Below are 26,974 nucleotides of genomic sequence, written 5' to 3' on the forward strand. Positions count from 1 at the left end.
TCTGCACAGGCCAGGAATCCCCTAGGTCAACAATGTGTTCAATCTCTAGCTCTTCCTCTCAGAATCCTTATCCTCTTTCAGGGCTCTGCTTAAAGTCACCTCTTCTGGCCGAAGAAAAGCTATTGTCTGGGTTATGATATTCTGTTCCATGGATAGCCTAGAGGGCTGATCTCTCAGCATGAAGATTTGTGGAACTGAGTGGGCTGGAGGCAGAGGCCTATCAAGGAAGGCTTTACTACAGGGAATTAGGAATTGTAGAGGGAACACAAAATCTCTTGTTGACACGTGGACTCTCTGCTTTTGGAGGATAGAGGCCTGAGCATTTTGGGAAGTATCAGAGGATTATACAGAGGTGAGTATGAGCAACCTTAACTCTATTGCAAAGTTCCTTGAGTAATTGGAAAGGGAACCCAATGCGCCAGTTCTTTGGACCATCCACCCATCTGCAGGCCCCCCAGGACTTTGTTAAGACAGAGAGAGATGGGGAAAATATTTATTTCTTCATATTCCTCAACCTGCCTAATCTTCCTGCCCTCCTCGTCCATCTTTTCCCCATACTTCCCTTCTTTCCCCAATACTTCCTTTTGGTCAACTCCAGGGCTCTATGAGGAAATTGAAGGAGAGAACTCCCAGCCCTGGGGACAAAAAGTGACCAATGACAAAAGAATGAGGGAAACCACAGACCTCAGGGAACTGTTGGAACCCAATGGCTGTAGGAACCCCTTGCCCTTATGTAAGGCTGGGGAGGAGCCAGTGAATAAAAGATAGCTCCTTCCTGGCCACAGCATTGAGGGCCAAGAGGATGAAGATGCAGAGTGGCTGGGCCATGCAGGTAGCCCTATTGGTGCTGGGGCTGCTCAGCCTGATGACTCCACTTGTTTATGCCCGGGACCGGAGGTACCAGGATTTGGTGAATGAATTCATTCAGGAATACAACACGAAGTCCGGATCAGAAAACCTCTTTCGTCTCTCAATCCTGAATCTGCAATCTGGGGAAGTGAGTAGCATTGGGATGGCGGGGAGGCCTCCACATGCCAAGATTTCCTAATATGTACCTTTCACTCTAGAAAAATGTGGTCTCCTTACTGGGAGACATTGTGATATAGTGAAAAGAGAGGGGCAGTTAGGTGGCAGAGTAGATAGAGCACTGGCTCTGAAAGTCAGGGAGATCTAAGTTTAAATGTACTCCCAGACAATTACTAACTGTGTTACTGGCAAGTCTTTTAACCTCTTTTTACCTTAGTTTCCTTCACTGTGAAGTGGGGATGATAATAGCACCTACCTCTTAGAGGCGCTATGAGGATCAAATGAGCAGCAATTGTAAAACAAATAGGACAGTGCCTGACATGTAGTAGCACTGTATAAATGTTTGCTATTATTATTATTGGAGTCAGAAGACCTGAGTTCTCATTCCAGTTCTGACATATTGTTCTGACTCTGAGCAAGGTATCTTCCCTCTCTTTCATTTTCTCATCGGTAAAATGGGGATGATAATCCATGCCAGGACTGTCTTACAGTATCCTTATGAGGACTCCCCTGCCTTGAATTCCCTTCCCCTTCCCTCTGACTTTCCAATCCTGCTCCCACCTCAGAGGAGAGCTCAAGCTCCCCATCAGTGACACCAGGCCAGAAGGATTTCTCTTTCTGTCTCCACATACCCTACAGCCCTGTACAGGATCATAGGCTGTCAAGTTGGAAGGGACCATAGATGTCACCCCCTTTGTTTACGAAGTAGGAAATTGTGGCCCAGAGAAATAAAAGGTCAATAGCAGTAAATAAGAACTGCGAATGAGGGAATGACCAAATGAAAGAGTGAATGAATGAAAAGGCATTTTTGAATCCAGGGCTTACCATGTTTTAATGATTTCCTATTTATCCTGCACATAGCTTTCTTTGTATATGTTTGTTGGAATGATGTCTCCTTCCCATTAGATTGTCAGCTCCTTGAGGGCAGGGGCTGCCTTGTGCCTCTTTTTGGATCCCCAGTATTTAGCACAGTGCCTGGCACATAGTAGGTGCTTAATAAGTCTTTATTGATTGATTGAATCTTTCGCCATGTCCCAGGAACAATGTTAAGCACTCAGAATACAAATATAACTCAGGGCTTCAGACTCCAAATCCAGGATTCTTCTCATTACTGGAACTCTCATGTGGCCCTGAGCAGGTTTAAACTGGCATTGGTTTTTTTTTTTCTTTTTAAGAGTTTTTGTGTCCCAACCACGCTGAGACGTCCCCTGAGGACAGGCAATGTGGAAGCTTAGCACTGGGGACTGCAGAAATCGTTCAGTAAACACTGGTTGGATGAATGACTGTTCTGGATGCCCCCAGTTCTAACACTGGTAGCATGTGACCTTGGACAAGTCATTTAACTTTCCTAGTTCTTAGTTTCCTCATCTAGAAATCGATGGGATCAGACTACATGGTGTCTAAGGTCCCTTCCAGCACTAAGTAGCTTGATCCTGGCCCCACAGGCCCTCAGGTGAGGCCTAGGTCTAAAGGTTGTGCTGCCTTCCTCCCCAGAACAATGATGCTGCTGCTCCTCGACTTCTGAGCTTCACCATGAGGGAGACCGTGTGCCCCAATACTGAAAATCGCAATCCGGATGAATGTGACTTCAAGGAAAATGGGGTGAGAGTGTCTTGGGCTGGGGAGGGAGACTGACTGAATGAGTCTCTTTCTGGAGACGTTGCCACCTTGGAGCAGGGAGGGTGCTGAGCTCTGCTTCCTGCTGCCCTGAGCAAAGTGAATCCCCCAAGATGAGCAGCAGAAAACCCTCCCAGTGCGCTGGCTTGGGGCAAAGCTTGAGCCTGTTGTCAATCCTGGCATGTCAGGGGCAGAGGTTGCAGACTGGCAGTCCTGAACTCTCTCTGCAACCCTTCACAGGTGGTGAAAGAATGCCTTGGAGCCATTGCCCTGGATTCTCCTAAGCCCTCTGCTGATATTTCCTGTGATGGGGTAAGTGCTGAATCCTCAGTGGGGGCTAGGAGAAGAGCCCAAACCTGCAGAGTCCACTAGGGATCTATGGTGCCTTCTGTCTTGGGGGCTGCTGGGACTGATCTGCAGCTGGAGGGGCTTGGGACCGACTTTGACCATGCTGCCCTCTCCAACCTTAGCCTCAGCCCAGCCTCTCTTTTCTTCTTCCAGGTTCCAGGAAGGGCTGTAGATACAGAGGCAGGAGCATTTCTCTCCCCCATCCACCTCACCCAACCCCAGCTCTGGAGCTAGAGAGGTCTCTGGCCTCAGAGTCCTAGGGCAAGAGGGAATTAGAGAAGGCTAATGGGAGAGCAAGAGCCTAGACCTGCGTTTCCAAAGAAGCAATCAGAGGATTTTGAACCGGAGGGAGCCCTAAATATTATGTAGTCTAACTCACCCTTCCCCAATTTACAGAGAAGGAAACTGAGGCTCAGAGATGTGAGGTGATCTTACCCAAAATGTCGTAGAGCTACAAATGCCACAGCCAGTGTTCCTGCCAGCCACTCTAAAGAGGGGGGCTGTGAGTTCAGGTGTGGGCATGCCAGGGGCATAGTCAAAGTGAACAAGTGCTCCTGGAGGGTAGAAGGTTTTAAGGGGTGTGGTAAGGACCTCTCATTGTCCTCTACATCTCCTGAGCACAAATACAGGAGGAGGGTATCCTGGGAAGACTTTTCATCATTTTCAAAATGAACATGAAGAAGTCCCTGGGCTTTAGCTTTGTGTGCTGGGAGGAGCACTGGGTTTAGAGTCGCAAGGCTGAAGATTTGGGCTTGAGGCCTGGGTCTGCCAGCTGTACCACTGTCTGTCTTAAGTTTCCTCCTTTCTAAGGGGGAGGTTGCCCCAGACACTGTGGAGGGCTCTCTGAGGTCTGAGTCTCATGAAGCTCTAAGTTACTCATTCCCTGGTGGGCAGGTTTGTCTTCCCTCCTCAGCCTGACCCCCAGAGGCCCTGGACTAAGAATGTCTGTTTGTTTTTCCTCTGCAGCCTGAAAAGATCAAGAGAGGTGGAATCTGGAAACTAATAAGGCCCCTGGGAAGAGGCGCTGGCAGAATATTGAGGCACTTTCATATTGATTTTTGTGGAAATTGTTAGACTGCAATGTGAGACTGAGCCTCAGTTTCTGTTTAAGGCCCTGCGCTCTGCCTTGGTCTCCTCAGATTAATAAACTCCAGTTTTACTCTCTCTGCCTCCATGGTTTCTCAGAGTTCTTCTCCATTCAGCTCATTTCTGGCTGAACATTTAAGTACTTATCATGCACTCTTAGACTGCACGTAAAAAGATGAAAACCACTGCATATAGTCTCTGACTTAAGGAGTTTATGATCTAGGAGGGGTGGGAGAGGAAGCAGTTATGTAAGCACACAATGTACCATGTGGCTGTGTGTTGGGAACAGGCAACATCTAGACAAAGTGGTCTAGGAAAACTGAGAGAGAAATCACTTTTGGGTTAGGTCTGTGGGGGGCAATAGACCTATGAAGGCTTCCTGGAAGAAGTGGTGTCTGAGCTGGGCCTTGGAGGAAGAGAAGGCTTTTAGCAGGCAGACAGGAGGAGGGATACATCCCAGGCACAGGGAACTCTCTTCGGGTAGGTCAAGATAATGCTATGGAACAGCTAGAAATCTAGTCTGCCAGCAAAATATTTAGAGCCATTAAGGGGTGTAGTTTAAGTGTTGCAGTTAGGAAGGGGCCAAGAGGGTCTTACATATCAGGCCTTCCCCAGGAATTTGTAATTTATCCCATATATAGTAGAGTGTCTCTGAAGGCAGGGCAGTGACAAGATTATATTTTCATTAGGAAGAGAATTTCATTAGGAAGCTCTGTCTAGGGTGGAGTGGAGAAGGGAGGGATTAGACACAGGGGGACCAGTCAGGGGCTATTGCAATAGGTGAAAGGTGATGAGGGTTTGCTCTAAGCTGGTGGTTACAGGAGTGGAAAAGAGGATTTGGATGGGAAAGGTGAAGTGGACAGGCTAGGATGCAGAATTGATCGGATCTGGCAACTGACTGGATGAGGCCCATGATGGAGAAGCCAGAGTTGAAGTTGACTCCATTACCCTGGGAACGAGCTCCCTACTTAGACAGAATCAGCTTTAGAGAATCTAATCCAGTGATTCTTGTGAGCAAGCCATCAGTATTGTATATGGGAAGAGGAGGAAGAAAGACTCTTCCCTCTAAATAAGAAAGAATTTTACTCTCAAGAAGTGAAACCAGACCCCCATGTCTCATCCCAGTTTCCCCAAAGCAATATCACGCTAGGACTGAGAGCCTCTCAGACAGTCAGAGCTCCCTACACAGGCTAGAGTGGCAAACCCCTCATTTGCCCTAGTATTTACTCATTGCTAATGCTCTTAATTAGAGACTCCCTCTTCCTACTCTAGACTTAAATATAGGCACACAGGCAGCAGAGCTCTCAAGTTTTCACCCTCACTCTCACGTCTACAAAGAGTCAAGAGAAATGCAACTGAAATCTCAACATCTACTGCCTTTTCTTCAGCAGCCTGTGAACATATGGCCAGCTGTAGCTTGGCAAAAGAGTCCAGACAGTGTTGTAACTAGGATAGAGTGATGGGCTTTTGACTAGGGAATGGACTTCTAGAGGCATGGTTTAGATCTCAAAATCTTGTAAAAATGAATGCTAAAAATTGTCTTGACATGTAATTGAGGAAAAATAAAATACTATTAAAATTTTGCCTTTCTCAGATATGAACAGGCAGTTCTTTTTTTCCCCCCAAAGGTCAGTTAATTTTATTTATTTTTTCAATAGAAATTTATTTATTTTTAGCTTTCAACATTCATTCCCATAAGTTTTTGAATTCCAAATTTATACCCCATCTCCCCCCTCCTCCCACCCCAAGATGGCATGCATTCTGAATATCTCTTCCCCTAGTCTGTCCTCTCTTCTATCTCTCTCCCCTTCTCTTATCCCCTTCCCCTTCTATTTTCCTGTAGGGCAGGATAGACTTCTGTACCCCATTTCCTATATTTCTTATTTCCCAGTAGCATGTGAAAACATTTTTTTAAAACATATGTTTTTAAAACTTTAGGTTTCAAATTTTCTCTCTTCCTCCCTCCCCACCCACCCTCATTGAAAAGGCAAGCAACTCAATATAGGTTGTACACGTGCAGTTATGCAAAACATTCCATAGTAGACATGTTGTGAAAAACTAACTCTATTTCCCTTAATCGCTATCCTGCCCTCCCATTTATTCTATTCTTTCTTTTGACCCTGTCCCTCCTCAGAAGTATTTACTTCTGATTACCCCTTTCCCAATCTGCCCTCCTCTCTATCATCCCCCTGCTCTCTTGTCCCCTTCTCCCCCTATTTTCCTGTAGGGTAAGACAGATTTCCATACCCAATTGAATGTGTTGTTATTCCCTCCTTAAGCCAAATCCTATGAGAATAAGATTCACTCATTCCTCTCACCTTCCCCCGTTTCCCCTCCACTGTAAGAGACTTTTCTTTTCTGTTTTTTTGTGAGATAATTTACCCCATTCTACCTCTCCCTTTCTTCTTCTCTGAGTATAATCCTCTCTCATCCCTTAATTTTATTCTCCAGATATGACCCCTTAATCTTCAACTCACCCTGTGCCCTCTATCTATCTATCTACATATACATATATATTTTTTTCCTCCAACTACCCTAATACTGACAAAGGTCTCATGAGTTATAAATATCATCTTTCCATGCAGGAATGTAAACAGTTCAATCTTAATAAGTCTCTTATGATTTCTCTTTCCTGTTTACCTCTTCATGTTCCACTTGAGTCCTGTATTTGAAAGTCAAATTTTCTATTCAGCTCTGGTCTTTTCATCAAGAATGCTTGAAAGTCCTCTATTTCACTGAATGACCATTTTTTCCCCTGAAGGATTATACTCAGTTTTGCTGGGTAGGTGATTCTTGGTTGTAATCCTATCTCCTTTGCCCTCTGGAATATTATATTCCATGCCCTGTGGTCCTTTAATGTAGAAGCTGCTAAATCTTGTGTTATCCTGATTGTGTTTCCACAGTACTTGAACTGTTTCCTTCTAGCAGCTTGTAATATTTTCTCCTTGACCTGGGAACTCTGGAATTTGGCTACAATATTCCTAGGAGTTTTCCTTTGGGGGTGTCTTTCAGGAGGAGATCTGTGGATTCTTTCAATTTCTATTTTGCCCTCTGGTTCTAATATATCAGGGCAGTTTTCCTTGATAATTTCTTGAAAGATGATGTCTAGGCTCTTTTTGTGATCATGGCTTTCAGATAGTCCAATAATTTTTAAATTGTCTCTCCTGGATCTATTTTCCAGGTCAGTTGTTTTTCCAATGAGATATTTCACATTGTTTTCTAATTTTTCATTCTTTTGGATTTGTTCTACTGTGTCATGATTTCTCATAAACTCACTATCTTCCAATTGCTCTATTCTAATTTTTAAGGAAGTGTTTTCTTCAGTAATCTTTTGGACTTCCTTTTCCATTTGGCCAATTTTGCTTTTTAAGGCATTCTTCTCATCATTGGCTTTTTGGACCTCTTTTGCCATTTGGGTTAGGCTATTTTTTAAGGTGTTATTTTCTTCAGTATTTTTTTGGGTCTCCTTTAGAAGGCTGTTGACTTGTTTTTTGTGATTTTCTTGCATCGTTCTCAGCTTTTCCTCTACTTCCCTTACTTGCTTCTCAAAATCCCTTTTGAGCTCTTCCAAGGGCCTGGGACTGATTCATATTTTTCTTGGAGGCTTTGGATGTAGGAGCTTTGACTTTGATGAACAGGCAGTTCTCAGATGAAGAAATGAAAGCCATCTATAGTCATATGAAAAAATGCTCTAAATAACTATTGATTAGAGAAATGCAAATCAAAACAGCTCTGAGGTACTACATCACATCTATCAGATTGGCCGACATGACAAAACAGAAAAATGATAAATGTTGGAGAAGATGTGGGAAAATTGGAAGGCTAATGCATTGTTGGTGGAGTTGTGAAATGATCCAACCATTTTGGAGAGCAATTTGGAACTCTGCCCAAAGGGCTATAAAAATGTGCATACCCTTTGACCCAGTAATAGCACTTCTAGGGCTATATCCTAGAGAGATCATACAAATGGGAAAAGGACCCACATGTACAAAAATATTTATAGCAGCTCTTTTTGTGATGGCAAAGAATTGGAAATTGAGAGGATGCCCATCAATTGGGGAATGGCTGAACAAGTTATATGAATGTAATGGAATACTACTGTGGTTTAAGAAATGATGAACAGGTTGACTTCAGAAAAACTTGGAAAGACTTATATGGTCTGATGCTGAGTGAAGTGAGCAGAACCAGGAGAACGTTGTACACAATCATGTCCATGTTCTGTGATGGCTAATATTGATAAATTTAAACCTTCTCAGCAATACAAGGATCTAAGACATCTCTAAAGGCCTCATGATGGAAAATGCTATCCACAAAGAAGAAAGAGCTATGGAGTCTAAATGCCAATTGAAGCATACTATTTACTATTTTTTTCTTCTGTTGTGTTTTGTTTCCTCTTTCTGGTAGTACCTCCTATTGTCTCTAATTCTGACTTACAACATCATTCATGTGAAAATATGTTTAATAAGAATGGACATGTATAGCCCATATCAGATTGCATGCCATCGTGTGGAGGGAGGTGGGGAGAGAGGGGGAGAAAAATTTAAAACTGAAAAGCTTATGAAAGTGTTTGTTGATAATTCAAAGTAAATTAATTTAAAAAATTTTGTCTTTCTCTAATCAATTGGGATTTAGAGCATTTCTTTATCTGACTACAGATAGCTTTGATTTCTTCTTCTGAAAGCTGCCTATTCATATCTTTTGACCATTTCTGAACGAGGTATTGGTCCTTGTTTCAATAAAGTTGACTCAGTTCCTTATATATTGGAGAAAGGAGGCCTTTATCAGAGAAGCTTGTAAAATTTTTTTAATATTACTTCATTGTCTATGATACCTTTTAGCAAGATGTAGTTTCTCTGATTGTTTCTTTTAGTTAGGTCTCTTATTTTCTTTTGCTCTGTCTGAGATCATGATTGCTACCCCTGCCTTTTTCATTTCTGATAAAGGATAACATATTCTTTTCCAGTCTCTTACATTAACTCTGTGTATGTGTCTTTCAGTTTCAAGTGAGCCTCTCATAAAGAACCCAGTGCTGATTTCTGGTTTCCATTCCATTCTACTATCACTTCTGTTTTATGGGTGACTTCTTACCATTCACATCCACAATTATGATTAATAACTGTGTATTTCTCTTCATCCTCTTTTCTTCTGTTTATCTTTCCATTTTTCTTTTTACTCTGTCCCTCCTGAAAAGTCTGTGTACCTTCTGACTTCTGATTACCTTAATCCACCCTCTCTTTTAACACCCCTTCCCCTTTTTGCTTATTCCCTTCCCCTTTATCCTGTTGGGTAAGAGAAACTGCTATACTCAACTGAGTGAGTATATATGTATATATGTGTATATATGTGTGTGTGTGTGTGTGTGTGTGTGTGTGTGTGTGTATACTCACACATGCATACACACTTCTCTTTATGAAGCAATTCCAATGAGAGTGAAATTCAAGTGTTGCCTACCAGCTTCCCCCTTTCCCCCTGTACTGTAAAAGCTCTTCCTGTGAGATAATTTCTCCAATTCTGCCTTCACTTTCCCCTTTCTCCTAGGGCATCTGTCTTTCTCACCCTTTAAATTTTTTTGGAGATCACCCCAACATGATCGACAGACACTAATATTCTCTGTCTATATTGTTGTTTAGTCCTTTCAGTTGTATCCGACTCTTCATGACCCCATGTAGGGTTTTCTTGGGAAACATACTTGAGTGGTTTGCCTTTTCCTTCTCCAGCTCATTTTACAGATGTGGAAATTGAGGGAAATGGAGTTAAGTGACTTGCCCAGGGTCACTCAGCTAGGCCAAATTTGAGCTCAGGAAGGTGAGTCTCCCTGACTCCAGGCCCAGCATTCTATCCACTGTAGCACCTAGCTGTCTATAGAAAATCCTTCTAACTGCACTAATAGTATAAAGTCTTTAGACAATATATATAATCTTCTCACATAGTTAATCTTATTGAGTACCTTATGATTTCTCTTTCATATTTCCCTTTTGAATGCTTCTTTTGAGTCTTGTATTTGAATGTCAAATTTTCTATTCAGCTTCAAGTTTTTGGTGAATTCAAGGTTGTGTGATCTGGGAAGAGGTATGGTCACTGTTCTCCCGGTCTACAGTCTGGTCTTTACCAAGGAAAGGCCCCTGCTCTCCTACAGCTGCAAGTACTAGCACCCCTCTCTGCCCTGGGACTGTGACCCAGAACTGGGCATGGGCAATTCAGTTGCCAGTCAGAACCAGTTGGACCCTAGTGCCAGCACAGGGTCCTGTGATCTCTTTCTGACCAGTTGTCCAATCCCCTCACTGTCTCTGGGCCGAGACCTTCTGAAGCTGCTGCTGGTGAGGTGCCAGACACCTCCAAGGCCCATAGCTGGTGTTGCTGCTGCATGTGCTCTGGACAGGCCCTTACCCTGATGCCACAGATTTCTCCTGTCGACCCCAAGTTCTCTTAGACTAGAAAAAGTCACACCCTGATCTTTTGTTGACTCTGCCTCTCCAGAATCTGATTTAAGGTGTTATTTTAAATTTGTTTGTGGGCAAATGTTGGGGGAGTTCATTTGGGTTGTTGCCTCTCCTCTACCATCTTGCTGCCCCCTCCCAACTTAGAGCATAGTACTCATGCATTATGTGCTATATATTATGGAGTATAGTACTGACAGTATTATGGAAAGTCCTCATCTACTTTGGTGAAATAAATTGCTTATGAAAAGTTCTCCAGGACTTGCCTGTTTCATCTGTAAAATGGGACAATAATCTGCTCTGACTACTTGCAGAGGACCTCATAGATTATCTAGTCTAATCTATACTCTCACAGACATCCACCTTTACAACCCCTGCTGACAAGCCGGCATCCAACCTCCTTTTGAAAACCTCCATTGATGGGGGACTCCTTACCTATAAGGTGACCAATGCTACTTTGAGATAGTTCTAGTTTCCAGAAGGCTTGTCTTTCCATCTAGCCTAGATCTGCCTCTCTATAACTTCTCCTCATTGACTCTGGGAGCCAAGGAAGCAAGTCCAGTCCCCTTTCCCACCTGACAACCCTTCAGATAATTGAAGACAGGGATCCCATGCCCAGCAAGCTTTCCCTTCCTCAGTTCTTTCAGCTATTCCTCATTTGGCCTGGTCTCTACCTCCCTCACCTTCTTGCTTATCCTCCTCTGAACTCATGGAAAGGATCAAGTGAGATCAGGTGAAGGCACTTCAGAAAGGACAAAGAAGATGATGTGACTTTGTTTTCAAAGGGCCAATGAAAATAAGGCTAAAACCAGGCTGGGTTGTGAAATGAAGTCTTTATTTACACATAAAGGGAACAAAGGCTATCAGCATTTATCCAGCACCAATTACATATGTGCTGGTTCTTTACAGGTGGTATCTCCCTGGATCCTCACAACAATCCTGGGAGGTAAGTGTTCATGTTTTACATTGGGGGAAACTGACTTGAGGATGAATGACTTGTCCAGGACTGCACAGTTAGGAAGTGTTTGAGGCCTTATTTGAGCTCAGGTCTTTGTGACTTCAGGCCCAGTGCTACCTACTGTTTAATCTTGGAAGTAGTTGAAGGGTTCTCTTGAAGAGCTTCAGAAATACCCTCTTTATTTGCCTCCTTTGCAAGTTTTTTGACAATCTTTCCCAGTATTTTAGAGACCCTTCTTTTGACTTGGACAGGCTGCAGGATAAAGAATAGAGAAGATTAACATTTGGGGAATAGTGGCAAAAATCCCCATTTTCCTAGTTTGGCAATCCTAGTGAGGTAGTTAGTACAAATATTATTGTCTCTATTTCCCAGATGAGGAAACTAGCTCAGAGGAGGAAGTGACCTGTTTAGAGTCACACAGCTAATAAGCATCTGAAGTAGGACTTGAACACAGGTCTTTTGACTCCCAGACCAATGTTCTTTGTGATACATTCTCGTGCCTTTCTGTGGAAATTACTCTTTGGTGAGCCTATAGTTGGAATTTAGGAATTTGTGGTATTGGAACTCTAAAGATTCTGCCTTTCCTGGGATAGTGTACTCTCTGACTCTCTCTTATATTATTTTTTCTCAATTATGTGTAAAAAATTATTTTAACATTTGTTTTTAAAAATTCGATCTCCAAATTCTGTCTCTACCTCTCTTTTCTACCCCCTCCTTGAGAAGAAAGGCAATTTGATATAGATTATACATGTGAAATCATGCAAAACTTATTTATATGTTAGCCATGTTGGAAAAGAAAACACAGACCAAAAAAAAAACCACTCAAGAAAAATAAATTTTAAAAACTATGTTTGATCTGCATTCAGACTCCTCAGTTCTTTCTCTGGAGGTAGATAGCATTTTTCATCATAAATCCTGCAGAACTGTTTTGGATAATTGTATTGATGAGAATGGCTAAGTCATTCACAGTTGATCATTCTACATTATTGCTGTTACTGTGTACAATGTTCTCCTGGCTGTGCTCACTTCACTTTTCATCAGTTCATATAAGTCTTCCCAGGTTTTTCTGAAACCATCTTGCTCAGCATTCTTATATCACAGTAGTCTTCCATTACATTTTTATGCCACAACTTGTTCAGCCATTCCCCAATTGATGGACATCCCCTCAATTTCCAATTCTTTGCCACCACAAAAAGAGTTGTTTTAGGGACTAGGTATCGCCCCTTTCTAATGCACTTATATAATCTTGTGTTTTTGTCCCCCTTCTGAAGTGTAAGATCCATGAGACCAGGGACTGTGTCTAATCTACATTTTCTAACTCCAGTGCTTTACACTGCATTCTATATGCAGCAGGTGTTTAACAAATGTTTGTTTTACTGGGTTGTACTCTATACCTCAAGACACAGTTTCAATCTTGCTCCTTCCCCAAACCTTCCAGCCCACACCTCAGTTTTCCTTCTTTGGACTCCTGTCTATTTTATCTGTAGCATTCATCCGGCCCTTCCCCATCCTGGTTACTTACTACTTATGAGATTTGGTGCAAGAAATTATCTGGTCCAACCACTTTATTTGACAGATGAGGAAACTGAGGGCCTAGAAAAAGTTAAATGACTAAATGCTAAAATAGAAGATGGATAGAAGAAAAGAGGAGAAATGAGAGGCAGAAGGGAAGAGGGAAGAGGGCAGAGAGAGGGGACAGACTGAGACAGACAGGAAGAGACAGAAGGAATCAGAATGAGATGGGAGGGGAGGCAGGGAGGAGGAGGAGGAGGAGAGAGAGAGAGAGAAAGAGAGAGAAGGAAGGAGTATGGATTAGGGAGAGGAAGAGAGATGAGTTTGGAGGGAGGGTAGGGAGAGCAGACAGGGGGCTTCAAAGGATGGAGGAGAAATGTGGCGCTTACCCTATGTTTTTTTGAAGGCATATATGACAGGGGTGATATTTTCTATCATCAGGCAGTCAGTCTCTTTGGCAGTGAAAATTATATGGTAAGGCTCTCGGGATGTGTTTTTCTAGACACCAAGAGAAGAACAATTCAAGGCATTTATAGCCTATTTACAAGTTCCTTTCATCCTCACTACAGTACAGTAGGGAAGGGGTAGTGATGGAGTCTGCTCTATTGAGAAGCTCACTAAAGTGTGAATTACAGGATCAGGGTTCCAATCTCTGTCACTTCATGTTTTTAAGACCATCAACAAGTCACAGAAATAGATTTACAAGACTCCTCAGGTCATTTAAGCCAATCTGAAGAGAAATCCCTTCTGTAACCTCCCTGACCAGTGGTCATTCTGCCTCTGCTGGAAGACTTCCAGTAGTGGGAAACTTTACTAACTGGTTTTTCCTCATTTCCTTTTTTCTGTGTCTTGGCATCCTCGCCTATAAATAGGAGGAGGGCATAATATATACAGTTCTCCCTTTCTGTAAATTTGGGTCCAGTTGCATTTGGGAAGGTGGTAACCCCTAGGGAGTTGTGCTCCAGGCACTGAAGCTGCTTAGGCTGGGGGTGTATATGTGTGTTGGGGCAGGGTCACCAGGCATTGAAGCCCCTCCTGTTGTCCCACCCTAAGCCCCTGGGGCTGCAATAGCCTAGACAGAAGGAGGGGGTCTGTAGACCTAAAGGGCCACTTAGGGTGAGGGAGAGCTATCTGTAATCTCTACCAGCACTTAACGTGGTGCCTGACATGTAGTAGACACATAGTAGTAAATGTTTCTTGATTTGACCTGTTCGGGTTGTAATAGAAGGCAAGGTGTCTTAAAAAGTGAAAAGAACCTGCCCAAGAACATGTTACAGATCAGCGCTGGAGTAGGACCAGAATCTGCCATTAGGAATTATGCTAATACAGGCCACTGGAGTAGGGCCCATAGCCACCTTCCACTTTCCATGATTTGCTACTTTCCCATCCTGAGATGGACAATCACTGAATTAAGCTGGATCCACAAGGCAGCTGGTGTACAGCAGAAAGGACACTAGGCCCTGACGCAAAAGTAAATCTTGGGTCTTCCACTAAACATCTGTATAGCCAGAGTCTTGGCCCCAGCTTTCTCATCTGTAAAAGGAAAGCCTCAGACTAGAAGATGTCTCAGGTTGCTTCTAGCTCCAGCCTCTGTGAATCACCAATTTGTAGGGAGCAGAGTTGGGTTCAAATCTTGGTTGTGTTCATTACTACCTGCATGAGCACTGGTACACTGCCCATGTCTCAGGGGGTGAATTAGGAGAGCAATAAATGAAAGGTGACTTGTCAACAGTGAAACACTATAGAAGACAGTAGCAGTGATTCCTATTCCCAGGTCAGGGATTCTGCCTCCTGTCCTTTTCCCATGCCCTATTTGGTAGAGTACAATGGAATTGGCCACTGACTTTGGAATCAGAGGACCTGTGTTCAAATCCTACCTCTGACAGTTATCTGAGTGACACAAGGCATCACTTGAGCTCTCTGGGCCTCACTTTCCTTGTGTGTAAAATAAAGAGGATTAGCCTAGAGCAATAATTGTGTCTCACAGACCCCTTTGACAGTCTGGGGAAGCCTATGGACTCCTTCTGAGAATCTTTTTTTTATTTTAGAAAGAATTTTTTTTTTACAATTATACCAGAATTTCACAGCTACAATGATATATGAACACATGAAAAGTGACTGATAAGATTTAGAAATCCTTGGGGGCCACTCTGGACCAGGGTCCCGGCCACTTAGTATTGAGTTTTACAGTCTGTTGTTTCATGATGATGTGTGTGTGTGTATGTATATATAAATAACCGTGCTTAGTCCTTTACAAGGTTGTAAATATGATGCTGTGCTCCGTATTCACTATTTGAAACTTCAAATACGCAAGCCATGCACAGGGAGGGTTTCTTGTGTAACCCTATTTGTAAACAACAACAAAATTGTAAAGTTTTCCAAAATACTGTTCATCATATACTTCTCTGGTAAATGCTTGAGCTTGTGGATGAAGGTGATTGTATATTCACACATTGGAGAGTGGTTTATTCTGTGCACAAATCAGCCATCTCAAACCTGGCATATTCTGTCTTTACCTTCTCCACTACTTGCTTCCCGGCTGAACAGACTTTGGTAGAACAGATGATGGTCAGGTTCTCCGAGCTCTCATACTCACTGGTTACCCCATAGAAAGCCCTGCATCATCTTAAATGTTGCAGTTCAAATCTGCCCAGAACTTTACAAGGAAGAAGGCACTCTGAGGACCCTTTCCAAACAATTCCTTTAAGCCACCTTTCTTCTCAGGAAATTTGTCATAAATCTGATGAATGTCCACTGATTCGAGCAATGTGTCACTGTAAGAATGATTGGAGTGGCCAATGTGTGCAAAGAGATGTTTGTTGTACGAGTCTGGGTCTCGCTGCTGTTTAAGAAAAGCTGAAAAGTCCACAAGTTGAAGTTTGGTTGTCCCAGTGGAATGGCCCTGCTACACAGGAACTCAGGGTGGTGGTGCGGATATAGGCTTGAACCCTGGAATGGGGGCAGTGACTGTGGGCTGGATGGGATAGGCCTCCTGCACAAAGGGCTTGACATCTTGTGAAGATCCTGGCTGACCTGTCTGTATAATTCCTGGCCAGAACCCTGGTGCACCAGGAAACATGGGGCATGGGACTCCTGGCCATGCCATCTTGTTGTGAATGGGCATCACTGAGACTATCTGGGCTGATGACATGGCTACCATGTGCTACAATGTTTTATCCTTTGCTGTCTGATCCTTAATGGCAGCTTGAATTTCCCGAATTTTCTTTCTTGCTAAGACCTGCATATGACTAGACACTCACATTGTTCAGGTTTATGGAGGGGGAAAAAAACAAAAAAAGGAAATCAAAGATGAGGTCACTGCTCCTGGGGGGGATGGGATGGGGTGGGGTGGGGGGGGTTCATGGGTGTGGGACCTGAGAATAACATTTTTCAATGCACAAAATGAATTACATAGGATTACAAAGGAAATCAAAGGTCAGTGAACATTTTTTTTTCTTGTCCAAATTCACAGACTGCCTGAAATCTATCCACACACCACTCTCTCCCCCAAGAATCTTTTTAAGGTTACTTCTGTCTCCAGACATGTGATCCTGGAACCCTCTGCCAGAGCCCAGTTCCTAGCTCCTGTTCCCCTTTTTCTTCTTCTTCCTCCCAAGTGCTCACTTAGTCAGGCGAGGGGCTCAGCTGCTGTAAACCAGAAGGAATTCTTCTCATCAGTCTCTTTGTTGAAATAGGTGACAGCCATTGTTAGGGCATCATAATAGGTCAATCCTTGGTTGTTAGCAGCTTTCACCTCAATCAGCCCCAGAAGGAACAGAGGAAGCACAATTCTGAAGGCTGCCATTTTGATTCTTTGGCCTATAACCCTCCTTTCACTAGGGCCTTATTTATATCCCTAGAAAGTTCTGACAGTGGGGGATGGGCCTGGGCCACTCCCAGGGATTAATCAATGGCTTTCCAAATAATTTCACTTGAGGAATCTCCTCTCTCTACAGATCCTGATAGGAAGGGGACCAAAGAGGAGATTCATCAATTACTGTACAATGTACTCCACCTGTTTCCCTCCAAGCCAACTCAAGATGCTCGGGGCTGTCAGCAGTCCACAGGAGCAGATACCTACCTCCTAGAATGAGATGTAATTATAAAGGTGGGTAGAATTGGCCCAAAGGAGCACAGATTTAAATCTGAAATAGGCCTCAGAGGTCATTAAATCCACCACTCATTATTTTTACAGATGAATAAACTGAGAGTTGGAGAAGCCAAGAGACTTGCTCAAGAATATAAGTAGTAAATAATAGAAACAGGTTTAAAATCCAGGTCCTCTGACTTCAAGTCTTTCCATTCAACTCTTTCCATTGTACCACAATGCTTTTTGCTCTCATTTTATAGATCAGTGGTGTCAAACTCAAGTAGAAACAGACCACTAAGCCTTCATAAGAATCTCTGACTGCCATATATTGAGTTAGAAAAAATATAATATTAACTATGTTCTCTTGTATTTTCATTTATTTTCTTAAATGTTTACCACTTACATTTTAATCTGGTGGCCCCAGCACAGATGTTGGCTGCATTGGACTCTGCATTTGACACTTCTGTTATAGACTGTAGACAATCTTCAATTTAGATGGGGAAGGGACTTTTAAGGTCATCTAACCCAACCCTCTCTTTTTATAAATGAGACCAGTGACAGCCATGGAAGGTGAGTGGGCCTCAGTTTACTTCTCTAAACATAAAAATTATATGAGAGTCTTCTGACTCCAAATCCAGCCTGCTTTTCTACCAGACCACAGTAATTCTGAAGGCATGAGACCTTTCACAATGAAGTTAACATAACAGATAGCATGTATACAGTGCTTTAAGATTTGCAAAACACTTCTCAAATATTATCTCATTGGATTCTCATAACAACCCAATGAAGTAGATGCTATTATTATCTTCATTTTATAGATGAGGAAATTAAGGCAGGCAGAGATTAAGCAACTTTCCCAGGGTCACACTGCTAGTAAGTGTCTGAGGCTAGATTTGACCTTGGGTCTCACTGGCTCCAGGTCTATAGTACCCTCATTCCCAAACTTCCTTGTATTTAACTGTTTTGTACGTGTTTGAATTTCTTCATCCTATGCTTATGCTGTATAAATTACTACACTTATTCGTTGCCTCTCCCATTAGAATGTAAGCTCATTTTGAGTTTCATTCTTTACACTTGGATGACCACTGCCTAGCCCAGTGCCTAGCCAGAATAAATAATTTATTGATTGAGGGAAACTGAGCTCAGAGAAGTTAGATCAGTTGCCCAAGATCTCACACCTGTCAGAGGCAGGCTTCTCAATTCACACATAGTATGAATGGCATGGGTGGAGGCAGAACGCGGTCCATTTTGATGCATGTTTGGCAGAGTAATAAGAGAGAAGGCTGAAAAGTAGAAGTCTACCTAGGGCTTATGTGACTAGGGCTTTGTTGAGTTTGAGGGGTGGTAGTGGAGGGGGTATGGTGTGTAGTGGCAGGGTGCTGGGAAGCTACCATCCTTCCTCTCCTAGTTCACCTCCTAGAAGTGGGAGAGGAAGTAGGCTCCAGCAGCCTGGTCAGTCCCCCAGTTTCTCTTCTTTCTTTTTTTTTGTTGTGAAAAACTAAGTATTTTTCCTTCATCCTATCCTGTCCCCCCCCATTTATTCTATTCTCTCTTTTGACCCTGTCTCTCCTTAGAAGTGTTTGCTTCTGATTATCCCTTCCCACAATCTGCCCTCCCTTCTGTCATCCCCCACTCTCTTATCCTCTTCCCCTCTATTTTCCTGTATGTAAGATAGATTTCCATACCCAATTGAGTATGTATGTTATTCCTTCCTTAAGCCAAACCAATAAGAATAAGATTACTCATTCTCTCTTCTCCCCATTTCCCCCACTTCCCCTCCACTGTAAAAGCCTTTTCTTGTCAGTTTTATGTGAGATAATTTGCCCCATTCTACCTCTCCCTTTTTCCATCTCCCAGTATAATCCTCTTTCACCCCTTAATTTTATTCTCTAGATATCACCCATTCATCTTTAACTCATCCTGTGCTGTCTATCTCTCCATATCTATTTCTCTATATCTATCTATCTATCATGTACCTATTTATCTATCTGCTATCTATCTATACATATTATTTTTTTCCCTCTGACTACCCTAATACTGCAAAGGTTTGACAAGTTACAAATACCATCTTTCCATGTAGGAATGTAAACTATTCAACCTTAATAAATCACTTATGATTTCTCTTTCCTGTTTACCTCTTCATGCTTCTCCTGAGTCTTGTGTTTGAAAGTCAAATTTTCTATTCAGCTCTGGTCTTTTCATCAGGTATGCTTGAAAGTCCTCTATTTCACTGAATGACCATTTTTTCCCCTGAAGGATTATACTCAGTTTTGCTGGGTAGGTGATTCTTGGCTGTAATCCTATCTCCTTTGACCTCTGGAATATTATATTCTAAGCCCTCAGATCCCTTAATGTAGAATCTGGTAAATCTTGTGTTATCCTGATTGTGTTTCCACAGTATCTGAATTGTTTCTTTCTGGCTGCTTGGAATATTTTCTCCTTGACCTGGGAACTCTGGAATATGGCTACAATATTCCTAGGAGTTTTCCTTTGGGGATCTCTTTCAGGAGGTGAGTGCTAGATTCTTTCAATTTCTATTTTACCTCTGGTTCTAGAATATCAGGGGCAGTTTTCCTTAATAATTTCTTGAAAGATGATGTCTAGGCTCTTTTTTGATCATGGCTTTCAGATAGTCCAATAATTTTAAAATTATCTCTCCTGGATCTATTTTCCAGGTCAGTTGTTTTTCCAATGAGATATTTCACATTGTCTTCTATTTTTTCATTCTTTTGTTTTGTTTTATTGTTTCTTAATTTCTCATAGAGTCACTAGCTTCCATTTGCTCCATTCTGATTTTAGGGAATTATTTTCTTCAATAATCTTCTGGACCTCCTTTTCCATTTGGCCAATTCTGCTTTTGAAGATATTCTTTTCCTCATTGGCTTTTTGGACCTCTTTTGCCATTTGGGCTAGTCTATTTTTTAAGGTGTTATTTTCTTCAATATTTTTTTTGGGTCTCCTTTAGCAAGCTGTTGACTCGTATTTCATGATTTTCTTACATTGCTCTCATTTCTCTTCCCAATTTTTCCTCTACTTCTCTTATTTGCCTTTCAATATCCTTTTTGAGCTCTTCCATGGCCTGAGACCAATTCATAATTTTTGTGGAGGCTTTGGATGTAGGAGCTTTGACTTTGTTGTCCTCTTCTGGATGTATGTTTTGATCTTATCACCAAATTAAGATTCTATAGTCTGATTCCCCCCCCCACTGTTTACTCATGTTCCCAGCCAATTGAATTTTTAACCTTTGATAAAGCAGGGCTCTGACATTCGTTAGCTGGGAAAACCCTAGGACTCTTGACAAAGAGGAACTGATTTTCTGAATTGAGTGTGTGACATTAGGCAAGTCACAATTTCTCTGGTTTTCTTCTCTGATCAATGAGAAGGTTGGACAAGATGTTCTCTGAGGACTCTTCAAGCCCTAGATCTTCTGATCCCATTGGCCAGAATTTGGACCCATTCTTTCCAGTAGACTAAAATCTGATGCAGAATGTTGATTTTCAAAGAAATGCTTCACATTCTTTGCCAGTGGACATCCAGAGCAAGTCATGTAAATAACAGGCAGCAAAGAGTCACTAGGAAATGTCTGATGTCTTCCTTCCCCTTAGTATCTTCCTTTACCCTGCTATCTCAGGGTCTGAAATTCCCACCTTTTATCATACTTTGAGGTTTAGGAGTTACAGTTCTCTATTAACATGTAGATATTAGAGACAGACACAAAGCAATTCTGAACCATGAACATCTTTAGTGAATTGGTATATAAGACAATCTATTCCCCTTACAAGGCTCCAAGGGTAGGGAAGTTTGGATTGAACCTTAAAAATCAAAGAATTTATAGTTGTAAGGGACCTTAGAAAGCAATTAGTCTGACCTCATTTTATTTTTATTTATTTATTTGTTTTCCCGGCTAGGCAATGGGGTTAAGTGACTTGCCCAGGGTCACACAGCTAGTAAGTGTTATGTCTCTGAGGCCAGATTTGAACTCAGGTCCTCCTGAATCCAGGGCCAGTGCTCTATCCACTGCGCCACCTAGCTGCCCCCTGACTTCATTTTACAGAAAAGGAAGCTGAGGCCTAGAAAATTAAGTGATTTATCCAAGGTCATAGAATAGCTGAGCCAGAATTAGAATCCATGTATTCTGACTCTAAATCCATTTTAGCCTAAACAAATGTATCAGATAATTTTCAACAATTTCATTCTCGGTTTCTCCTCCCAAGGTTAATTTTAGAGATGTGGAAGAAATTTGGAACTCAACAACTTGTTGAAGTGAATGTTGAAAACTAAAAATAAATAAATTATTTTAAAAAAAGAATGTTAGAGATAGGACTCAAACCCCAAGTCCCCCAGCTCCCAGAAAACCCACTGCCTTTCTTTTAGACCAGAAATGTACAACTTGGCAGTAGGTAGGGATCAAAATTTAAATGAGCTAAACTTTTTTTTGAGTTAAACCTCTTGTGGGACTCAGATATGTTTTTAACAGCTCATTTCCCAAGTAAAGGTACAATTAATGATTAAACTATTCTGCAAATAAACCATATTAAAAAAGGGAAATTTCAATTAATATCCATTAATTACATTTATTACTTAAATTTTTTATTTATTATTAAATCACATTAATGTTAAAAATTATTTTACTAAACAGCACAAATTTTAACACATTTTTCAAGTTTTCTTATTGTTTACATTTAGCTAATGGGATGAGGTACACTTCTTGTCAACAATCAGTTCACCATCAGCTCCTCTTTACCATAGAGTCATATGGAACAAACATATTCTCAAAAACACTTTTTGTTTTTTATCAGGACATAATCCAGAAACTGCAGTCAGCAAACACTTCTTTATGAAGTCACTTTCAGTAAAAAGACTTCCCAGAAACAGATGTTTCTTTTGAAATCAGAAAACTAACCATAGTAGCCACCTCATTCTCTGAGTTTACGCTATTCTCTGTATCTGACAGATCATCTCCCACCACTGTGCCTTTGCAGAGGGGATCCACCATATTTCAAATGTTCTCTGTCCTCATATCCACCTTTTAGAATACCTGCCTTGCTCCCTGTAAGGTACCATGTCCTACATCAGAATCTTTGTTGATCCTCCCCTCTTCCACCTTACCTACCCACCAATTGTTAGTAACTGACTTGCTAACACTCTGTCTCTCCCTTGCTATGCCAACCATGGCTTGTTCTTTGGCCTGAATTACAACTTCCACCTCCTTGGATCTGCACAGGCCAGGAATCTACCATGTCACCAATGTGCTCTCTCTCTAACTCTTCCTCTCAGAATCCTTATCCTCTTTCAGGGCTCTGCTTAGAGTCACCTCTTCTGGTCGAAGAAAAGCTATTGTCTGGGTTATGATATTCTGTTTCGTGGATGGCCTAGAGGGCTGATCTCTCAGCATGAAGATTTGTGGAGTTGAATGGGCTGGAGGCAGGGGCCTATCAAGGAAGGCTTTACTACAGGGAATTAGGAATCACAGAGGGAATTCAAAATCTCTGGTTGACCCTTGAACCCTCTGCTTTTGGAGAATTGAGGCCTGACCATTTTGGGAAGTATCAGAGAATTATACAGAGGTAAGTATAAGCAACCTAACTCTATTGCAAAGTACCTTGAGTAACTGGAAAGGCAACACAACGTGCCAGTTGACTGGACCATCCACCCATCTGTAGGCCCTCCAGGACTTTGTTAAGACAGAGAGAGATGGGGAAAATATTTATTTCTTCATAACCCTCAACCTACCTAGTCTTCCTGCTCTCCTCCTCCACCTTTTCCCCATACCTCCCATTTCCCCCCAACACTTCCTTTTGGTCAACTCCAGGGCTTTATGAGGAAATTGAAGGAGAGGACTCCCAGCCCTGGGAACAAGAGGTGACCAATGACAAAAGAATGAGGGAAACCACAGACCTCAGGGAACTGTTGGAACCCAATGGCTGGAGGAATCCCTTGCCCTTGTGTAAGGCTGGGGAGGAGCCAGTGAATAAAAGATAGCTCCTTCCTGGCCACAGCATTGAGGGCCAAGAGGATGAGGATGCAGAGTGGCTGGACCATGCAGGTAGCCCTGTTGGTGCTGGGGCTGCTCAGCCTGATGACTCCACTTGTCTATGCCAGGACCAGAGATACCAGGATTTGGTGAATGAATTAATCCAGGAGTACAACACAAAGTCAGGATCAGAAAACCTCTTTCGTCTCTCAATCCTGAATCTGCCGTCTGGGGAAGTGAGTAGCATTGAGAGGGTCGGGGAGGCTCCATCTGCCAAGGTGCACTAAAATGACCTTTTCATTCAGGAAAACCTTGATCTCCTCACTGGGAAACATTGTGATATAATGGAAAGAGAGTGGCAGCTAGTTCCTACAGTTGATAGAGCACTGGCCCTGAAAGTCAGGGATACCAAGTTCATACGCATTCTCAGACCCTTACTAACTGGGTGACTGGGCAAGTCATTTAACCTCTTTTTGCCTCAATTTCCTTCACTGGGGAGTGGGGATAATAATAGCACCTACCTCCTACAGTTGTTACGAGGATCGAATGAAATAAAAATTGTAATGCACATAGGACAGTGCCTGACATAAAGTAGCACTATATAAATGTTTGCTATTGTTATTGTTACTGGAGTCAGAAGACCTGAGTTCTCATTCCAGTTTGGACATAATTTTCTGACTCTGAGCAAGGTATCTTCCCTCTCTGAGTTCCCTCCTCTGTAAAACAGGGATGATAATCCATGCCTGGTGTATCTGAGTATCCTTGTGAGGACTCCCCTGCCTTGAATTCCCTTCCCTTCCCCCTCACTTTCCAATCCTGCTCCCACCTCAGAGAAGAGCTCAAGCTCCCCATCAGTGACACCAGGCCAGAGGGATTTCTCTTCCTCTCTCCACATAGCCTACAGCAATGCACAGGATCCTAGGCTGTCAAGCCAGAAGCAACCTTAGATGTCAATGAGTTTCCCTCCCTTTGTTTACAAAGTAGGAAATCAAGGTCCAGAGAAATGAAAGGTAAATAGCCGCAAGCAACAGACCAGGGAATGAGGGAATGACCAAATGAAAGTGTGAATGAAGAAAAGGCATTTCTGAATCCAGGGCTTTCCTTGTTTTAATGATTTCCTATTTATCCTGCACATAGATTGCTTTTTTTTCAGACATAACCATTTATTTAACAATTAGGCCAAATAAATTCCATAGATATTAATGTTAAAGCAAAAGGCATAATCACAATGCATGTCACACTCTCTTAATACACACCATAATCTGCTATTAAATGTGCATGAACAATTTTAAAATGTTCACATTCAGGTTTTGAGACTGAAAATGACCTGCGCATAATTTTTGAATGCTACAGCACCTCACTTGAGAGGTGGTGAAAACTAGATAGACGTTAGAAGAATTTCAGAGAAGCAGACAGACATGGGAGTCAAACACATGGGCTTAGAGTAAAGTAACTTTGGATTGCAGTTCACCCTCATCATGCCTCATCTTCTCCATATGAACGTACCATTTTTATAAGCCCTCTCAATTAACCTCATCCTTTAAAGGGAGTTTAGAAAACCTCAGGTTTTAGTGGTATTATCCTTCTGTTTACACCAGGAGGACTGCAAAATTTAATCAAACTCTCCAGCCAATTATTCACTCAAATGGTTGCTGCCTGGTCCAGACAGAGCAGGCCTCCCAGCCACCAAGTTGAGGTTGACTCTTTAAGCTTGTTGACCTGGCTACCCAAACAAGTTGTGGAAGCACCTTCTTCACCTGCTCAAGCAAGAAGGGGCAGCCCAAATATACGTGCTGCCAAGGCAGAGTGCAGCAAATGAAGAGAAGACCACAGGCTGATCTGCCCCCACAGCAGCAGAAAACACTAAGCGAAGCAGTAGCCAGCTCTCTCTGGTCATGGATAGTCCAAGCTTTCTTTCAGGAATACCCTCAGCCAAAGTACATAGCCTGCTTTGTAGATGTTTGTTTGCATGTTGCCTCCCCCATTAGACCGTGAGCTCCTTGAGGGCAGGGGCTGCTTTGTGCCTCTTTTTGGATCCCCAGTGCTTAGCACAGTGCCTGGCACATAGTAGATGCTCAGTAAATCTTTATTGATTGATTGAACCTCTTGCCATGTCCCAAGAACAATGTTAAGCACTCAGAATACAAATATAATTCAGGGCTTGAGACTCCAAATCCAGGATTGTTATCTTTACAGGAACTCTCATGCGGCTCTGAACAGGTTTAAACTTGTATTGGTTTTTTTCCATTTTGAGAGTTTTTGTCTCCCAACCAGCCTGAGGTGTCCCCTGAGGACAGGGAAGGTGGAAGCTGAGCTCAGGGTAACCCTTCAAGTTATTCAGTAGACACTGGTTGGATGAATGACTGTTCTGGATGCCCCCTTCTTCTGACCCTACTGCCAATATGACCTTGGACAAGTCACCTAACTTTCCTAGTTCTTTATTTCTTCATGTAGAAATTGATGGGGTCAGATGACAGAGTGTCTGAGGTCTCTATTAGCATTAAACAGACATTCAGGTAATGCCTGGATGTAAAGACTGTGCTGCGTTCCTTCCCAGAACAATGATCCTGCTGCTTGCTCCTCGACTTCTGAGCTTCACCATCAGAGAGACCGTGTGCCCCAATACTGAAAATCGCAATCCAGATGAATGTGACTTCAAGGAAAACGGGGTGAGCGTATCCTGGGCTGGGGAGGGAGACTGACTGAATGAGTCTCTTTCTGGGGATGTTGCCATCTTGGAGCAGGGAGGGTGCTGAGCTCTGCTTCCTGCTGCCCTGAGCAAAGTGAATCCCCCAAGATGAGCAGCAGAAAACCCTCCCAGTGCGCTGGCTTGGGGCAAAGCTTGAGCCTGTTGTCAGTCCTGGCATGTCAGGGGCAGAGGTTGCAGACTGGCAGTCCTGAACTCTCTCTGCAACCCTTCACAGGTGGTGAAAGAATGCCTTGGAGCCATTGCCCTGGATTCTCCTAAGCCCTCTGCTGATATTTCCTGTGATGGGGTAAGTGCTGAATCCTCAGTGGGGGCTAGGAGAAGAGCCCAAACCTGCAGAGTCCACTAGGGATCTATGGTGCCTTCTGTCTTGGGGGCTGCTGGGACTGATCTGCAGCTGGAGGGGCTTGGGACCGACTTTGACCATGCTGCTCTCTCCAACCTTAGTCTCAGGCTAGCCTCCCTTTTCTTCTTCCAGGTTCCAAGAGGGGCTGTAGATACAGAGGCAGGAGCATTTCTCTCCCCCATCCACCTCACCTAACCCCAGCTCTGGAGCTAGAGGGGTCTCTGGCTTCAGAGACCTAGGGGAAGAGGAAAGCAGAGAAGGCTAATGGGAGAGGAAGGGCCTAGACCTGTGTTTCCAGATGATCAGTCAGAAAATTTTGAACTGGAGGAAGCCCTAGAAATTATCTAGTCTAACTCCCCTTCCTCCAATTTATAGAGAAGGAAACTGAGGCTCAGAGATGTGAAGTGGTCTTACCTAAAGTTAATGTCCAAGCTGAAACAGGTCTTCTGACTCAGTGCAACTATCCTGTTAACCCCAAGAGCTCAGTGATGAGATGGGGCAGATGAACTACGGTGGGCTGGGCTGGGGGCACAGCCAGTGTCCCTGCCAGACACTCTGAAGAGGGGGCTGTGAGTTCAGGTGTGGTCATGCCAGGGGCACAGTCAATGTGACCTAGTTCCAGGGTGCACCTGGAGAGTAGAAGCTTCTAAGGTGTGGGGTAAGGACTTCTCATTGTCCTCTACATCTCCTGAGCACAAATACAGGAGGAGGGTATCCTGGGAAGACATTTTATCCTTTTCAAAATGAACATGAAGAAGCCCCTGAGGCTTTAGCTTTCTGTGCTGGGAGGAGCACTGGGTTTAGAGTTGCAAAGCTGAAGATTTGGGGCTGAGTGTTGGGTCTGTCAACTGCCAGCTGCACCACCACCTGTCT

General features: G+C 42.9%; 1 protein-coding gene and 2 pseudogenes across 3 annotated transcripts; 2 read left to right on the forward strand and 1 right to left on the reverse strand.

Annotated features, from left to right (window-relative positions):
- The first annotated feature begins 761 nt into the window (after positions 1-761).
- On the forward strand, positions 762-4,155 carry LOC110217007 (cathelicidin antimicrobial peptide-like). Of its 2 annotated transcripts, none has more exons than XM_020999123.2 (4): positions 762-997; positions 2,521-2,628; positions 2,884-2,955; positions 3,958-4,155. In XM_020999123.2, exons 1-4 carry the CDS (start codon positions 803-805, stop codon positions 4,063-4,065), a joined length of 483 nt encoding a protein of 160 aa, XP_020854782.1. In that variant the 5' UTR covers positions 762-802; the 3' UTR covers positions 4,066-4,155. The 2 variants fall into 2 exon arrangements, with proteins under 2 accessions (XP_020854782.1, XP_020854783.1); XM_020999124.2 differs by lacking the exon at positions 3,958-4,155 and adding an exon at positions 3,145-3,229.
- An 11,072-nt stretch (positions 4,156-15,227) lies between these two features.
- LOC110217087 (transcriptional enhancer factor TEF-1 pseudogene) lies at positions 15,228-16,789 on the reverse strand (annotated as a pseudogene).
- A 6,216-nt stretch (positions 16,790-23,005) lies between these two features.
- LOC110217142 (cathelicidin antimicrobial peptide-like) lies at positions 23,006-26,312 on the forward strand (annotated as a pseudogene). The gene is made up of 4 exons (XR_013485883.1): positions 23,006-23,284; positions 25,606-25,717; positions 25,973-26,044; positions 26,234-26,312. The product of XR_013485883.1 is annotated as a cathelicidin antimicrobial peptide-like (transcript).
- The last annotated feature ends 662 nt before the right edge of the window (positions 26,313-26,974 follow it).

Source organism: Phascolarctos cinereus, unplaced genomic scaffold (assembly GCF_003287225.1).
Source record: "Phascolarctos cinereus isolate Bilbo 61053 unplaced genomic scaffold, phaCin_HiC Scaffold_4;HRSCAF=312, whole genome shotgun sequence".
Classification (NCBI taxonomy): Eukaryota; Metazoa; Chordata; class Mammalia; order Diprotodontia; family Phascolarctidae; genus Phascolarctos; species Phascolarctos cinereus.

Coding starts and splice junctions, on each gene's coding strand:
- LOC110217007 (XM_020999123.2), top strand. CDS start 803: ATGAAGATGCAGAGTGGCTGGGCCATGCAGGTAGCCCTATTGGTGCTG. Junction 998..2,520: donor TGAATCTGCAATCTGGGGAA/GTGAGTAGCATT, acceptor CTTCCTCCCCAG/AACAATGATGCTGCTGCTCC. Junction 2,629..2,883: donor GTGACTTCAAGGAAAATGGG/GTGAGAGTGTCT, acceptor AACCCTTCACAG/GTGGTGAAAGAATGCCTTGG.